The 17,925-nt window shown below is 46.4% G+C and overlaps 1 protein-coding gene across 1 annotated transcript in view; it reads right to left on the bottom strand.

The window, feature by feature from the left end:
• UTP6 (UTP6 small subunit processome component) overlaps positions 1 to 17,725 on the bottom strand; it is a 41,727-nt gene extending 24,002 nt beyond the window's left edge. Inside the window, exons 1-7 of the mRNA XM_062216025.1 lie at positions 17,545 to 17,725; positions 14,217 to 14,301; positions 9,359 to 9,400; positions 9,035 to 9,127; positions 6,932 to 6,979; positions 5,509 to 5,572; positions 3,283 to 3,401 (exon numbers count right to left, since the gene is read on the bottom strand). Of these exons, the coding sequence (XP_062072009.1) occupies positions 3,283 to 3,401; positions 5,509 to 5,572; positions 6,932 to 6,979; positions 9,035 to 9,127; positions 9,359 to 9,400; positions 14,217 to 14,301; positions 17,545 to 17,636 (543 nt within the window). The 5' untranslated portion in view covers positions 17,637 to 17,725. The remainder of the gene's footprint in view (positions 1 to 3,282; positions 3,402 to 5,508; positions 5,573 to 6,931; positions 6,980 to 9,034; positions 9,128 to 9,358; positions 9,401 to 14,216; positions 14,302 to 17,544) is intronic.
• Between the last annotated feature and the right edge of the window lie 200 nt (positions 17,726 to 17,925).

Raw genomic sequence — 17,925 nt, 5'->3', positions numbered from 1 at the left:
GGCCAAAGCTAGAGCCAGAACTCCATCTGGATCTCCCCCATCAGCAGCAGAGGCCCAGGTACTTAAGGTCATCTCCCACTGCCTTCTCTAACACATAAGCAGGAAGCTGAGTAGCCAGGACTTGAATTAGCACTCTAAGATGCTGGCATTGCAAGTGACTTAATGTGCTCCACTACAATGCCAGCCCTCATGATAGCTAGTAGCTGGGACTTGAACAAGGCACTCTGATACGGGATGCCGAAATGGTAAATGGAGCTTAACCTGCTGTGCCACACCAGCCCATTTTAGGTTCTTCTGACAAGCAATTTGGAAATATTAATCAACAACCTTAAAAAATAGGCTGGTGCTGTGGCGTAGCAGGTTAAGCTTCTGCCTGTAGCACTGGCATCCCATATGAACAGCTTGAGTCCCAGCTACTCCACTTTTTTTTTTTTTTTTAAGATTTATTTTATTTATTTGAAAGACAAGAGTTACAGAGAGAGGTAGAAACGGGGAGAGAGAGAGAGAGAGAGAGGGAGGGAGGGAGGGAGGGAGGGAGGGGTCTTCAATCTGCTGGTTCACTCCCCAAATGGCCACAACAGCCAAAACTGAGCCAATCTGAAGCCAGGAGCCAGGAGCTTCTTTCGGGTCTTCCGCATGCGTGCAGGGGCCCAAGGACTTTGGCCATCTTCTGCTGCTTCCACAGTATATTAACAGGGAGCTGGATCAGAAGTGGAGTAGCTAGGACACGAACCAGCGCCCATATGGGATGCCAGCACTGCAGGCTGGGGCTTTAACCTGCTGCACCACAGCACTGGCCCCTGCTCCACTCCCAATCCAGCTCTCTGCTAATGGCCTTGGAAAGCAAAGGAAGATGTCTCAAGTGCTTGGGCCCCTGCACCCACATGGGAGAAGCAGAAGAAGCATCTGGCTCCTGGCTTCCAATCAACCCAGCTCTGGCTGTTGCGGGCATTTGAGGAGAGAACCAGCAGGTGGAAGACCTTCCTCTCTCTGCCTCTCTGTAACTCTGCCTTTCAAATAAATAAATAAACCTTTTTAAAAAAAGGCAATAAATATATTTCCATTTTGGGAAGTACAAGAATGGGAATTTATAAAAGCCTCCAAAAGGCATACAAAGAATATCACCCTACAACATTACTGATAACAGAAAACAAATGACACTTATAATAATAGATTTTCAATAAAATTAAAGGAAGCAAAGGAATATCTAACAGACTATGAAAAAAGAAGAGCTACAAGAACACAATATTAAAAAATCACTAAATTACATAAAAAAAAACAAGTAATAGTATGCCTATACAACCTATTAGAATGAAGATCCATATTTTTTGCCCTCTTATAACACAAGGCTTCATTTTCATTAGAGCATTTCTCTCTTACCCTAATAAAATGCCTCAGAAAAGGGTATAGTTTTCTTATAACACATCATTTCTAGCATTTGGTGACTTTTTCAATATCAAAACCTTGGCCACAGAAAGACAGAAAGAAACAGAGAAGAAAGGAGCACAAGAGGGAAAGGGGGAGGAAAGAAAGGAATATCATTACGTTCTTAGAATTGTTATCTACAAAGCACAATGAATCTGCTAAAAATTAAATATTTAAAAAATTAAAAAACAATTGGCCATCAATCAATCAATGTTCTACTGTACTCCTGTTGGAGGGAATGAGTTGGGCCCAGTATTGTGGCACAGCAGTTTAAGCTGCCGCCTGCAATGCTGGCATCCCATAAGTGCCAGTTTGATGTTTATTTAAAAAAACAAAAACAAAAAACTTATCACAAATCAGAAAGAAAACAGGACAGGCATTGTGGCATAGCTGGTTCTACTGGTAACCTATTTGAGTGCCAGTTTGAGTCCTGGTTGCTCCTCAACTAGCTCCTTGATAACTGACCTGGGAAAGGCAGGGGAAGACAGCCCAAGTGCATGGGCCCCTGCACCCACATGGAAGACCAGTATTTAGTTCCAGGCTCCTGGCTTCCACCTGGATCAGCCCCAGCTAATATAGTCACTTGAGGAGTGAACCAGCAGGTGGAAGATCTCTCCCTTTCCCTCTCCCTCTCTTTAACTACCTTTCAAATACATTTTTTAAAAATTCTGAGTGGCGCCGTGGCTTAATAGGCTAATCCTCCGCCTTGCGGTGTCGGCACACCGGGTTCTAGTCCCGGTTCGGGCACCGGGTTCTATCCCGGTTGCCCCTCTTCCAGGCCAGCTCTCTGCTATGGCCCGGGAAGGCAGTGGAGGATGGCCCAAGTCCTTGGGCCCTGCACCCACATGGGAGACCAGGAGAAGTACCTGGCTCCTGGCTTCAGATCAGCACGATGCGCCAGCCGCAGCGGCCATTGGACGGTGAACCAACGGCAAAAAGGAAGACCTTTCTCTCTGTCTCTCTCTCTCTCTCTCACTATCCCCTCTGCCTGTCAAAAAAAAAAAAAAAAAGAACAAAGGAAAAAGAGGCTGAAATGGACCACCCAGCTAGAAGAAATTATGGTCCAATCCCCATACCTCCAAACCACAGCAGGCAGGTAAAAGGGTTCCAACTCCTCATGAATCAAGAAGTTGCACAGTGTCAACAAAAAAAAGATATTTCTCTTCACCCCTCCACCACCAACACAATTATCCTTAGCCTGCATAATCTAAAGTCTTTAAGATTTAGTTAGTTATTTGAGAGGCAGAGACAGATCTTCCATCTGTTGGTTCACTCCCCAAAAGGTCATATGTTGGGCTGGGCCAGGTCAAAATCAGGAGTTGGAACTCCAACTAGGCCTCCGATGTGGATTGCAGGAGCTAAAGGACTTGGGTCATCTTCCACTATTTTTCCAAGCACATCAGCAGGGAGAAAGATTGGAAGCAGAGCATCCAGGACTCAAACTGGGACTCCAATATGGGATGCCAATATCCCAAGTGGGCAGCTTAACTTACTCTGCCACAACACTGGCCCCTGAAGTGTTTCCAAATTTCCAAACTTAATGAAAAACATATGGGACGAGCGTTCAGCCGAGCAGTTAAAATGCCCACATCCCACTTTGGAGAGCCTGGGTTCGGAGAGCCAGCTTCTCAGTAATGCAGACCCTGAGAGGTAGTGGTAATGACTTAAGTAACTGGGTTCCTGACATCCACATGTTTTCACCTGGTTTGAATTCTGGTGCCTGGCTTCAGTACTGGCCATTGCAGTTATTTGCATGGGAGCACTCTCTCTCTCTCTCTGCCTGTCAAATTCAAGAAAGTACATCTCCAGGGGATCAAAGCGAGACATCACTCTTTCACCTGGTGCGCACACACTCACTTCTTGATAAAGTTTCGGGCACTCTGGATGAAAACGTAGAGCCCGAAGAAATAGCTGTCTTGCACTTTCTGAAGATAAACGGTCTTCCATTTCCCACTTGGCTGCCATAATCCACAAAGCTATAAATAAAAAAGCAGACTTCATATCAATAAATTAAACAAGAAAAGACAATGTCCCAATTTCAAATACTCAAAAGAATTTTTAAATAATTTTACCAAAGGAAAAGGAAAAAAACAAAGTTTCCAATGACCAAGTTTTGCTGCTTTATCTAAAATTAGAATATTCTGGGGCCAACATTGTGGTATAACAGGTAAAAACTGCCTCCTGCAACAACAGCATCCCATATAGGCACCAGTTTGAGACCTGCTGCTCTACTTCTAATCCAGCTCCTTGCTAAGGAGCCTGGGAAAGTAACAGAGCATGGTCCAAATGCTTGGGCCCCTGCTACCCAATCGAGAGACCTGGAAGAAGCTCCTGGCTTCAGACTGGCCCAGCCCTAGCCATTACAGCCATCTGGAGAGTGAATCAAGAGGATGGAAGATAGCTCTCTTTCTCTCTCTCACCCACCTCCCACCCTCCCACTCTCTTTCAAATAAAATCAATCCTAAATCAATAAATAAAATTAGAATATTCCAGGGCCAGTGTTGTGCTATAGCAGCTTAAGCTGCCACCTGCAACACAGGAATCCCACATCAGAGTGCTGGTTTCAAGTCCCTGCGGCTCCACTTCCTATCTGCCTCCCTCCTACTATGCCTAGGAAAGCATCAGAAGATGGGCCCCACAGATTAGGCCCTTGCCACCCAAGTGGGAGACATGGAATTCTAGTCCCTTGGCTTCGATCTGGCCCAGCCTTGAATATTGTGGGAATCTGGGGACTGAACCAGCAGATGGAAGATCTCCTTGTCTCTCTCTGTCACCCTTTCAAAGAAGTAAAATCAAGTCTTTTTTTAGGGGCTGGCGCTGTGGCTTAGCAGGTAAAGTCACCACCTGCAGTGCCGGCATCCCATATGGGCTCAAGTCCCAGGTGCTCCTCTTTGGATCCAGTTCTCTACTATGGCCTGGGAAGTCAGTGGAAGATGGCCCAAGTACTTGAGCCCCCACACCCACGTGGGAGACCCGGAAGAAGCTCCTGGCTTCGGATCAGCACAGTTCTGGCCGGGCCACTGGAGAGTGAATCAGAGGATGAACGACCCCGACCCCTGTCTCTCTCTGCCTCTGCCTCTCTGTAACTCTGCCTTTCAAATAAATAAATCTTAAAAAAAAAAAAAAAAAAAAAAATTCTAAAGGAAACAGGTAAACATTAACACACAAGACCTGGATGTAGTACATGCTACTGCATTTCATCAACATCAGTGGTCATGTACAATTTTTTTAAAAAGATTTTAACTTTTTAAAAAGAAATAATAGGGGCTGGTGCTCCAATCCAGCTCTCTGCTATGGCCTGGAAAAGCAGTAAAGGATGGACCAAGTCCTTGGGCCCCTGCACCTGCATGGGAGATCCAGAAGAAGCTCCTGACTCCTGGCTTCGGATCGGCACAGCTCTGGCCATTGTGGCCAATTAGGGAGTGAACCATCAGATGGAAGACTTCTCTCTGTCTCTGCTTCTCCTCTATCTGTGTAACTCTGACTTTCAAATAAATAAATAAATTTTTTAAAAAATACAAATAAAGGGCCGGCGCCACGGCTCACTAGGCTAATCCTCTGCCTGCGGCTCTGGCACCCGGGTTCTAGTCCCAGTTGGGGCGCTGGATTCTGTCCCGGTTGCTCCTCTTCCAGTCCAGCTCTCTGCTGTGGCCCGGGAAGGCAGTGGAGGATGGCCCAAGTGCTTGGACCCTGCACCCACATGGGAGACCAGGAAGAAGTACCTGGTTCCTGGCTTTGGATCGGCACAGCATGCCGGCCGTAACGGCCATTTTGGGGGGTGAACCAATGGAAGGAAGACCTTTAATTCTGTCTCTTTCTCTCACTGTCTAACTCTGCCTGTCCAAAAAAATAAAAAATAAATAAAATAAAAATAATGATCACAGATACAACACCTGGCACAGCAACTAGTACAGGTTGGCAAAGATGAAGAGGCAGCTGTTCACAAACAAAAATTGCTCAAGGCCAACTGCCTAAGTTCAAGTCCCCAGATAATTTCTCTTAGGTGCATCAAGCAAAGAAATTTCAAAATGGCTTGAGTCTAAATCAAATAGAGAAAAAGAGCTATCAAAGATTTCACCATACCTGGCTTGTTTGAATGAATGGCCAACATGGCAGAGAACACCTTGCTCAGTTGCTCTTTGGCAGCCTGTAAAAGAGGAAGGAAAATGTCTACTTCCTGCACAGAGCAGTCACTGATGTTTCTAAGTAGTATGTGCTACGCCCTCCCACCTTTAAAACCCAACAGGGCAAGAGATGCTATTGCTGGGGACACAGTAACAGATGAGGACACAGAGATATTTTCTTCTACCTAAACCATAAAACATTTAGATTCTAAGACTCTAAAATAAAAAAATTAATGTCACTGAATATGTATAAAACTGAGTTTTTTCCAATTATTTACAAACCATATAGTCATTCAGACATACAAATGTTATACTGAAGTTCAGCCTTCTTGGGTGTTTTTTTTTCCTAAGATGTATTTATTCATTTCTAAGTCAGAGTTAGAGAGCAGAAAGAAAAAGAGAAATATGCTGTTGTTCACTCCCAAAGTGGCCTCAATGATCAGGATGGAGCCAGGAGCGTCTTTGGGGTCTCCCACATAGGTAGCAGGGGACCACGCATTTAGGTCATCTGCTGCTGCTTTTTCCAGGCTGTTAGTAGAGAGCTGGATAGGAAGTACAGCAGGGGCCAGTGCTGTGGTATAACAAGCTATCACCTGCAGGACCAACATCCCACATGGGCAGCAGTTGAATCCTGGCTACTTCACTTCCAATCCAGCTCCCTGCTAATGTAATGTGCCTGGGAAAACAGCAGATGGTGGCCCAGGTGCCTGGGCCCCTGAACCCACATGGGAGACCAAGAAGCTCCTGGCTTCAGCCTGGCCCAGCCATTTGGGAAGTGAATCAGCAGATGGAAGCTCTCTCTCGCTCTCTGCCTCTCTAATAAATTAATAATTTAAAAAAAAAAAAAAATATGGAACAGCCAGGACTCTAACCAGTACCCACATGGGATTCTAGTGTTGTAAGCAGTAGCTTTACCCACTATGCCACAATGCTGGCCTCCCTTCTTGGGTTCTTCTCCTCCACTTTTTTTTTTTTTTTTTTTTTTTTGGACACCTTCCAACTAAAGGTTCATTCCCCAAATACCTGCCACAATCAGGGCTGGGCCAGGCCTAAGCTCAGAGTTGGGAATTCAATTCAGGTCTGCCTCATGACTGGTAGGAACCCAAGTATTTAAGCCATCACCTACCGCCTCCCAGGGTGTGCGTCAGCAGGAAGCCAGAATCAAAAGCAGAGACAAGATTTGAACCTAGGCACTATACGATATGGAATACAGGTGCCCCAAGCGGCATCTTCACTGTGCTGCCAAACACCTACTCCTGAGTTCTTGTTCCATTCATCAATCCTACACCTCTGGTGTAAACAAGGAGTTCAGCAATGAAGCCCAAGCTCAAACGGCAGCCCAGTAGAAAGAAGGGAAATGGGGGAAGACATGTTTTACTCACCCATTTTTTACAAAAAACTACATAGGACAGCCAAAGTTGAACATCATCCTGCAAGAAAAGTAATGTTGTTAGCTGCTTGAATTTGATGCTTGCATACAAGGTACCTCTGATTAATTTTGTTATCAACAGGCAGATTTCAAAGACCCAATGTGCTATCACACCCCTCAGCCTCTTGGGCTTTTCCTTATCAAGGCCTTGGACCTTACAACCATGACAACTCAACGTCTGCCCAACTTCCACTCATGTTCCAAGATAAATGTGTCATTTATCCAATATGCTTTATACGGTTCTTAAATAGTCTCCACCAGGTAAAAGCAACACAAAAATTGTCATTCCCAGGAATACACAGTATTTCCTATTTAACATGTCCAGTTCCAAAGCCAAACCTAAAGAAAATCAAATTACTTCGGTCCTGCCCTATCTAACTTTTTATTGTCCATCTCCAAGTCTTCTGTGTTTGTGACTTAGAGACAGATCCAAACAGTTCCAAAATAATTTTTGATCCTTAATAATTAAATATGTTACTTTCAGCACTACTTTTTTTTTTTTTTTTTTTTTGACAGGCAGAGTGGACAGTGAGAAAGAGAGAGTAAAAGAGAGAAAGGTCTTCCTTTGCCGTTGGTTCACCCTCCAATGGCCGCCGCGCTGATCCGAAGGCAGGAGCCAGGTGCTTCTCCTGGTCTCCCATGGGGTGCAGGGCCCAAGCACTTGGGCCATCCTCCACTGTACTCCCTGGCCACAGCAGAGAGCTGGCCTGGAAGAGAGGCAACCGGGACAGGATCGGTGCCCCAACCGGGACTAGAACCCGGTGTGCCGGCGCCGCAAGGCGGAGGATTAGCCTAGTGAGCCGCAGCACCAGCCAGCACTACTTTTATATAGTAACTATAAGGGAATGAGACTAACTCTCTTAATGGTTTGTTAAACGGCTCAAAAAATGTTTCTTTTTTAAAAAAAAAATTTTTTAAGATTTATTTATTCATTTGAAAGAGTTACACAGAGAGAGAAGGAGAGGCAGAGAGATAGAGAGGTCTTCTATCCACTGGTTCACTCCCCAGTTGGCCGCAGTGGCCAGAGCTATGCCAATTCAATGCCAGGAGCTTCTTCCAGGTCTCCCATGCAGGTGCAGGGGCCCAAGCACTTGGGCCATCTACTGCTTTCCCAGGCCATAACAGAAGGCTGGATCAGAAGTGGAACAGCCAGGACTCAAACCGGTGCACATATGGGATGCCGGCACTGCAGGCAGCAGCTTTACCTGCTAAGCCACAGCACCAGCCCCTCAAAAAATGTTTCGAGCAATGATACTATTATTTAACTATGCAGGCACCCAAGATAACAGAGAACAATGCATCTTAACACGCATAATAGGGACCGGTGATAGGGCATAGCAGGTAAAGCTTCTGCCTGCAGTGCCGGCATCCCATATGGGCAGTGGTTCAAGTCCCAGTCACTCCACTTACAACGCAGCTCTCTGCTTAGGAAAGCAGTAGAAGATGGCCCAAGCCCTTGGGCCCCTGTATCCATATGGGAGACACAGAAGAAGCTCCTGGCTCCTGGCTTCAGATCAGCACAGCTCCAGCCATTGCAGCCAAGTGGGGAGTGAACCAGCAGATGGAAGACTCTCTCTCTCTCTCTCTCTCTCTCTCTCTCTCCCCCTTGCCTCTCCTTCTCTCTCTGTGTAACTCCAGCTTTCAAATAAATAAATAAATCTTTAAAAAAAAAAAAAAAAGCAGGCCAGCGCCGCGGCTCACTTGGTTAATCCTCCACCTGCAGCACCAGCACCCCAGGTTCTAGTCCCAGTTGGGGCACCAGTTCTGTCCCAGTTGCTCCTCTTCCAGTCCAGCTCTCTGCTGTGGCCCGGAAGGGCAGAGGAGGATGGCCCAAGTGCTTGGGCCCTGCACCTGCATGGGAGACCAGGAGGAGGCACCTGGCTCCTGGCTCCAGATCAGCACAGTGCACCGGCCGTAGCAGCCATTTGAAGGGTGAACCAACGGAAAGGAAGACCTTTCTCTCTGTCTAACTCTGCCTGTCAAAAAAAAAAAAAGTATAACATGTATAATACAGATCCTCACATCTCGTAAAATGAAGGATGCTCTGATCACTTACTTTCCACTTCGCTGAAGCACGTCGAAAGACTCCTTGTACCCGGTGTACAATAGAATTCTCTATTTCATCCCTCTTAAATGAGTATTTAATGCGCTAATAGGGGACACAAAAAAGTCTTAGGTTAATCACATTTATCCAAAGCAGCATTCTTACCTGATCATTTAACACTACAGATAAAGAAAGCAAGTAACTATAACTACCCATTACGAACATTGTACCACATAGTTTATCCACAATAACTGCCTCCCAAGCAAAAGTTCTAGTTACATGGCCACAATGCTTACTGTGTACTTTTTCCCAACTTCTAGAAAATCATCTACTTACTGTTCTTCTTCTCTGGATGAGCTCCAATAGATTAATTTCATACTATTGAAGAGAAACATAAAAAGGAGAAAATTTAAAGCATTTTATACAGAAAAAAAATTTAGTTTAAAAAAATTTTTTGAAGATTTATTTATTTACTTGAAAGGCAATCACAAAGAAAGAGAGAGAGAGAGAGAGAGTTATTTCCCTTCTGCTGGTCCATTGCCCAAATGGCCACAATGGCTGGAGCTAGGCCAGGACTAAACAAGGATCCTGGAACTCCATCCAGGTTTCCCACATGGGTCCAGGGGCCCAAGTACTTGGGCCATCCTCTGCTGCTTTCCCAGGCACATTAGCAGGGAGCTGAAACGAAGTGGAGCAGCCAGGACTTGAACTGGTGCCCATATGGGATGCTGGCATTGCAGGCAGCATCACAACCTTTGCCCCAATTTTTTTTGAAAGATTTTATTTATTTAAAAGTTAGAGTTAGAATTAGAGAGTGACAGAGAGACAAGAGAGAGGTCCATTTGCTGGTTCACCCTTCAAATGGCCACAATGGCCAGGACTGGACGAAGACGAAGTCAGGAGCTTCATCCAGCTCTTCCACATGGGTGGCAGAGGCCCAAGCACTTGGGCAGTCTTTTGGTGCTTGCCCAAGAGCGTTAACAGAGAGCTGCATTGGAAATGGAGCAGTCAGGACTTGAAGTGGCACCTATATGGGATGCTGATGCTGCAGGTGGAGGCTTAGCGGAATTTGCTGAAACACTGGTCCCAGATTTACTTAAAATTATCAAGTAAAGAGGCCAGCACTGTGGCTTAGCCACATGGGAGCTGGTTTGAGTTCCAGCTGCTCCACCTTAGATCCAGCTCCCTGCTAACGTGCCTGGAAAAGGAGCGGATGATGGCCCAAGTGCTTGGGCCCCTGCACCCACATGGGAGACCCAAAAGAAACTCCTGGCTCCTGACTCAGGCCTGGCCTGGCCCCAACTATTATGGCCACCTGCAGAGTAAACCAGTAGATGGACAATCTCTCTTCTCTCTATCTGTAATTCTGCCTTTCAAATAAACAAATAAAATCTTTAAAAAATAAAATAACTTTAGATATATCTTTGTTGACACACTGCATTCACTCATTCATTTCAACTACTTAGTATTTTATTTATAAATGTGTAGTTTACTGAAGCAGGCATTGTGGCACAGTAGGTTAAGGCATCTCTTGGGACCTCCACGTTCCATATGAGAATACCTGGGATGGAGTCTCAACTCCACTTGCTATGCAGCTTCTTGCTAATGTGCACTGTGGGAGGCAACTGGGGTCCCAGCCATGCACACGGGAGACTCAGTTGGAATCCTGGCTCCTGGCCTCAGCCTTGCCCAGCTCCAACTGTTGCAGGCACTTGGGGACTGAATCAATGGATAAAAGATATCTATGTCATGCTTTCACGAGTAAAACTAAATTAAAAAAAAAAATTTGATCCATAGTCTCTATCCAGTCATACTGGAATCAGTGCTGGGGGTTAGAGATTTGTTTAAAAAGTAAGAATACACAATTTGCCTAGCTTTTCCTTTCCCTTTCTCTCTCTAACTGTGTCCTTCAAATAAATAAAATAAATCTTTTTAAAAAAATTTTTTTCTGGGGCTGGCGCCGAGGCTCACTTGGTTAATCCTCCGCCTGTGGTGCCAGCATTCCATATGGGCGCCGGGTTCCAGTCCTAGTTGCTCCTCTTCCAGTCCACCTCTCTGCTGTGGCCCAGGAGGGCAGTGGAAGATGGCCCAAGTCCTTGGGCTCTGCACCCCATGGGAGACCAGGGGGAGGCACCTGGCTCCTGGCTTTGGCTTGGCACAGAGCTGGCCATGGCGGCCATTTGAGGGGGTGAACCAATGGAAGGAAGACCTTTCTCTCTGTCTCTTTCTCTCTGTCTATAACTCTGTCAAATAAATTTTAAAAAAAATTTTTTTCCCATTTCCTATCAGGCTGCATCAGAGTCATGTGTGTGGCAGACAGATAGTATCTACAGGTGAATGAGTTAATGAAATTGCCGGGTCATAGGATATACATATTTTCAACTTTATGGGATTTTATCAAATTGTTCTCCAAAGTGGTTGAACCAATTATGAACTGATGTCAGTCTTTAAAATGTTCACTAATACTGGGTAGATGTTTGGCCTGATGGTTAAGATACTACAAAGGATGGATGCATCCTCTCCTGATTCCAGCATCTTGCTAATATACACTCCTGAGCAGATACAGGTAATGGTTCAAATAGTTGGGTCAGTACTACCCACACAAGAGTACTGGATGGAGTTCCTAGTCCCAGGCTCCTGCCCAGCCCAGCCCCAGCTGTGGCAGGCATTTGGGGAATGAATCAGCAGATGGAAAATCTCTGTCTCTCATTCCCTGTCACTCTGCCTTTCAAATAAATAAAATGCCACTTGTCCCTCAGAGCGAGTTTATATAGCTGTGTGCAGGCAGGAGGATGTATATGTAAGTGTGGGTGTGCTTTTTCATCTACTTCGTTATTTCAGTCATACTAAAATAAATCAACATAATCTACACATAGCTCTTCAAATATTTAAAGAGTGAAATCATTTACCACTTCTTAAGTCTCCTCAAGTTAAAATGCCCAGAGTTCCCTCAGGGTTTCCTCTCACATCAAGGTTTACATTGTGGTGGCCTTTATCCTTCTTAAAATGTGGTCTTGGGACAGGTGTGGTGCTGCAGGTTAAGCCACCATTTCTGCTGCCCACATCCTGTATCAGAGCTACTTCACTTCAGATCCAGCTACCTGCTAGAGCATCTGGGAATGCAGTGAATGATGACTTAAGTGCTTGGGCCCCTGCCACACATGGAGTTCTAGATTCCTGGCTTTGGCTTGGCCCAGTCCTGGCTGTTGCAGGCATGTGGGGAGTGAACCAGCAGATGGCACATCTCTCTCTCTCTCTCTCACTCACTCACTCTGTAGTTCTGCCTTGCAAGTAGATGAAAATAAACCTTAAAATATTTTGAATAAGTAGGGGCTGGTGTTGTGGCATAGCAGTTTAAGCTGTCTCCTGAAACATCAGCACCTATATGGGCACCAGTTTGAGTCCCAGCTGCTCCACTTCTGATCCAGTTCCCTGCTAATGAGCCAGGGAAAGCAATGGAAGATGGCCCACATGGGAGACCCGGATGAAGCTCCTGGCTCTTTGGCTTCAGCCTGGCCTAGCTTTGGCCATTGTAACTAACTGGGGAGTGAAACAGTGGGTAGAATCAATCAATCAATCTCTCTCTCTCTCTCTCTCTCTCTCTCTCTCTCTCTCCCCCCTCCCTCTCTCCCTCCCTCCCTCCCTCTAACTGTGGCTTTCAAATAAATAAATAAAGCTTTAAAAATTTTTTTTCTAAATAAATAACAATGAAGTAAAGAAGTCTTTTTTAAAAATATTTATTTACTTGAATAGCACAGTTACAGAGAGACAGAGGCAGAGAGAGGTGTCTCCGCTGGTTCACTCCCCAGATGGCCGCAACAGCCAGAGCTCTGCCGATCTGAAGCCAGGAGCCAGGAGCCTCCTCCGGGTCTCCCACCAGGGTGCAGGGGCCCAAGGACTTGGGCCATCTTCTACTGCTTTCCCAGGCCATAACGGAGAACTGGATTGGAAATGGAGCAGCCAGGACTCGAACCTGCGCCTATATGGGATGCTAGTACTGCAGATGGCGACTTTACCTGCTACGCCACAGTGGTAGCCCCGTAATGAAGTCTTAAACCTAACACAATGCTCTAAATGTGGACTGACAAGTGCAAAACATGTTTTCTCAAGCCAACATTTTATAAGTGCCTGCTATTTCCAATGTCCTCTGCAATTTATCAGACACTCTACTTTGTTTGATATAGTTAAAGTGTATTTTTAGCATAATCTGTTGTTGGCTTACTTTGATTAGAAATCTATAATGAGACTTAAGACCTTTCCCAAAAACAATATTCTTCGTCAGTCTCATGGATAGTTCATTACTTTTCTTAATCTAAGCTCAACTTTGCCTTACAAATATCTCATCTTGTTATTGGCTCTTTTTGAATCCTGGTTTGTCACCCAACACATTATCTATTCTCTCCCACCTGAAAACTGATCCAACTTACACATTTTACCTTCACTCAAACTTTCCATCCATTCACAAAATACCAGAATCAGGGCCAACACTGAGGCACAGCAGGTTAAGCTGCTGTCTACAGCCCTGGCATCCCATATGCACACTGTTTCGAGTCCTGGCTGCTCCACTTCTGATCCAGTTCCCTGCTAGTGGCTGGGAAAGAGTAGAAGATGGCCCAAGTGCTTGGGCCCCTGCACCCACATGAGACCCGGAAGAAGCTCCTGGCTTCGGCCTGGGCCAGCTCCGGCAATTGCAGGCTCCTGGAGAGTGAACCACTGGATGGAAGATCTTTCTCCCCTCCCCTCTACCATCTCTTCCTTTCTCTCTGTAATTCTGACTTATAAATTAAGTAAATCCTCAAAATGCAAGCTGACAGATTTACAGACACACAAATATTAACTTTCCAAACCATCTGCTATCATCAAATTAAAACACCTTTATCTTGCTCCCTAAGTGGCAAAATTCTTGATAAAATTCTGATACATACTGTATCTCTAGCAGTCTCTGACCTATTAACCCCATAAGAATATAAAGGGATGGGGGAGAACAAGACAGAGACAAAAATGTAGTTTATCAAGGTCTAAAGCCTTAATGGGCAAAACAATTCCCAATGACACTTTAGTCTGGTTCAAAACTGTCTCATCAATAATTCTGGAACTCTGTAGAAAGCTGATACTAAGCTCCCCATTCTATAACTGATTTCAAATTTAAAAGCATAAAATTTTTAAGGTAAAAGCAATGAAATTATTCACTTACTTGAACATAATTGATAAAGTCTTCCTTGAAAAGGGTTCTTCGCTGTATTTTATATTCTAGATCAGAAGCCTTCTTAATGATAGCCCTGAGGAGAAAGTCATTTAAACTCTTAAAACTTGAAGAGAGCTTAAAAAGCTCTCTCCCAAATACGATTATCAGGGCCATGCTATGGCACAGCAGGTGAAGCCACCACCTGCAAAAGCAGCATCTGATATAGCCATCAGTTCAAGTTCTGGCTGCTTCACTTCTGATCCCTCTCCCTGCTAATGCACCTGGGAAAGCAGGCCAAGTGCTTGGGCCTCTGCCACCCACGTGGAAGACCTAGATGAAGTGCATGGATTCGGCCTGGCCTAGACCCTGGCCTTTGTGGCCATGTGGAGAGTGAACAGGAGGACAGATCTATCTCTCTTTCTCCCACCTTCTCTCCAACTCTGCCTTTCAAATAGATTAATAAAATCTTTTCTAAAAATACAATTATCTTTTTTTATAGAAAGTTTTTATTTCATACATATAAATTTCATAAGTATAACTTTTGGATTATAGCGGTTCTTCCCCCCATCAACTTTTGGATTATAGCGGTTCTTCCCCCCATCCCCACCCTCCCACCCCCAAACCATCCCACCTCCTACTCCCTCTCCCATACCATTCTTAAGATTCATTTTTAATCATCTTTATAAAATACACTTATCTTTCATAAGCAGATATGCTTTCACATGATAACTTCTGTGGGTTCTTTTTTTTTTTTTTTTTTTTTTTTTGACAGGCAGAGTGGATAGTAGAGGGAGACAGAGAGAAAGGTCTTCCTTTGCCGTTGGTTCACCCTCCAATGGCCGCCGCGGTAGGCGCGCTGCGGCCGGCGCACCGCGCTGTTCCGATGGCAGGAGCCAGGTGCTTATCCTGGTCTCCCATGGGGTGCAGGGCCCAAGAACTTGGGCCATCCTCCACTGCACTCCCTGGCCACAGCAGAGAGCTGGCCTGGAAGAGGGGCAACCGGGACAGGATCGGTGCCCCGACCGGGACTAGAACCCGGTGTGCCGGCGCCACAAAGCGGAGGATTAGCCTGTTAAGCCACGGCGCCGGCCAGTTGTTTCTTTTTTTTAAGATTTTTAATAAAAAAAGTTTTTAATAACAAAATAAAAATTTTAAGATTTTATTTATGGGGCCAGCACTGTGGCATAGTGGGTAAAGCCACTGCCTGTGGTGCCAGCATCCCATATGGGCGCTGGTTCAAGTCCTGGCTGCTCAACTTCCGATTCAGCTCTCTGCCTCGGCCTGGGAAAGTGGTGGAGGATATCCCAAGTGGTTGCACCCACATGGGAGACCCAGAAGAGGCTCCTGGTTCCTGCCTTTGGATCAGTGCAGCTACAGCCATTGCAGCCATGTGGGGAGTGAACCAACAGATGGAGGAACACTCTCACTATCTGCCTCTGCCTCTCTGTAACTCTGCCTTTCAAATAAATACATAAATCTTGAAAGAAAAAAAAAAAAGATTTATTTGAGAGGCAGAGTCAGAGAGAGGGAGAGACAGAGAGAAAAGTTTTCCATCTGCCGGTTCGCTCCCCAGACAGCTGAAAAGAATAGAGCTGGACCAATTCGAAGCCAGGAACTTCCTCAGGGTCTCCCATGTGGGTGCAGGGGCCCAAGCACTTGAGCTATCTTCTACTGCTTTTCTAGGCCATAAGCAGAGAGCCAGATTGGAAGAGGAGCATCCAGAACACAAACCAGTGCCCATATGGGATGCTGGCACGACAGGTGGAGGATTAGCCCACTACAACACAGCACTAGCCCCTTCTGTGGGTTTTGGTGTTTTTTTAAAGATTTATTGATTTATTTGAAAAGCAGAGTTAGACAGACACAGAGAGAACTTCCAACTTCTGGTTCACTCCCCCAAATGGATCAGACCGAAGACAGGAGCCAGTAACTCCATCCCAGTGTCCCACATGAGTGGCTGGTGTCCAAGTACCTGGCCCACCTTCTGTTGCCTTCCCAGGTGCATTAACAGGGAGCTGGATTGGAAGCAGAGGAGCTGGGATTCTAACTAGCACTCTGATATGGAATGCTGGCTCACAAGCAGCAGCTTAACCCCTGTGGCACAACCTTAGCCCCTACTTACGGGCACCAGGATGTATTTTCAAACTTTCAGGATAACCATCTTAACTGCCAGGACCACTGAGATTCCTACCAGCAAGTAAATGTCAAATAGTTAACATTATTTCTATATCACATTCATAAGGATTTATTTCCTTCCAAATTCATGTTACTTGAGTTTTAATTATCAAATCTCTTTGGAAAAATCTGAGTTCCTAATTTATGAATTCTTAAAAATAAAAATCTACATTTGTCCTTACCTAAGAAAGCTTATTACCACAAAGGCCTTAGAGGAGAAGAGTAACCTCTCTCAGCTAAGAGTTAACACACAATGTGTATACTGGAATTTAATGCAAGGGTAGGGTGTTGTGGCACAGGTTAACCTGCTGCTTGGGATGCCAGGGTCCCACAAGCAGCCCCGGATCCCCACTTCCAATCCAGCTTCCTGCTAATGTGCACCATGGCAGGCGGCACTGGATGGGTCAAGTGCTTCGGCTCCTGCCATCCACATGGGAGAGCTGGAAGGAGTCTGGGCTCCCGGCTTCAGCCTGGGCCAGCACGGGCTGTTGCAGACATTTGGGGAGTGGCCCAGCAAACGGAAGATCTGTCTACTCTCCCTCTCTCTGTTATTCTTTCAAGTAAGTAAATAAATCTTTTAAAAAAAAGAAACTTAATGGAAAAAAATCCAAGCCCATTATCTTCAGCAATGATAACATCTATGTTGTTCCTTAACCAATGTTTACTTTGAGGCTCCCACAGTCACACCGCACGTTCACAGTCATCACAGACCACAGTCCCAGAAGACACACTAAAAACTACTGAATGCAACTAACTGGCACGAACTGCCGACTGCCAACCACGCACCAGGAGCGGCGGCTAGGCGCTGGGGCAGCACGTGAAATGAATTCAGCGGTGCCCATCCGCAGCGCCTCTCCAGGCATCACCTCGCCCTGCAATCGGAATGCTGAACTTGTCTCGCCGACCACGCACCACAGTGCCCCGTCAGCTCTCGACGGGCACCTTCCCAGCCCCAACGCCGGGCTCCACCGGGGCTGTCAGTACGCCTGGTGGATGCCAGGACGGACACCACCTTGCAGCGGATGCGACGCTAACGGTGGGCACCTGCCTTCTGCGCTTCAGCAAAACAAACGACTCGTGTCCCAGCCCAGCCCTGCCACACACGCGTCCCGGCCGCCTCCCGGCCTGCCACCGCTCTTCCTCCTCCCGAGCCCGCTCTCACTTTATCTCCGCGTGACTGAACAGCCCAACGCGTTCCAGCTGCGCCAACTCGGGAATACGATCTTCTATGCGTTCCTGAATTATCTCCGCCATGGGGCCAGCCCTTCACCACGCCACAGGGACGCTCTACACCTCCAACGCGCCAGCAGCCGGGCTCCGGCTTCACGTCGCGAGAGCCGGCCTTGACGCCAGCACGTACGGACGTAGCGTGCTTCCCGCGTCCCGCCCCTTCCGCTTCCGCCCCTCCGCCGCCGGGGAGGCCGCCTCGGCTCCTGTGGCCGCTGTCACCTCCTTGTGGCTAACTGTGGGACTGCAGGAGGAACCCGGCTGGCCTGCGGGCGGGGCTGGAGGCGCGCGCCGCCGGGCGCAGAGCGGTTCCCTG

The sequence above is a fragment of the Lepus europaeus genome, chromosome 18 (genome assembly GCF_033115175.1).
Source record: "Lepus europaeus isolate LE1 chromosome 18, mLepTim1.pri, whole genome shotgun sequence".
NCBI lineage: Eukaryota > Metazoa > Chordata > Mammalia > Lagomorpha > Leporidae > Lepus > Lepus europaeus.
The sequence above is the reverse complement of the archived record's forward strand: the minus strand, read 5'-3'. Positions and strand labels throughout refer to the sequence as shown.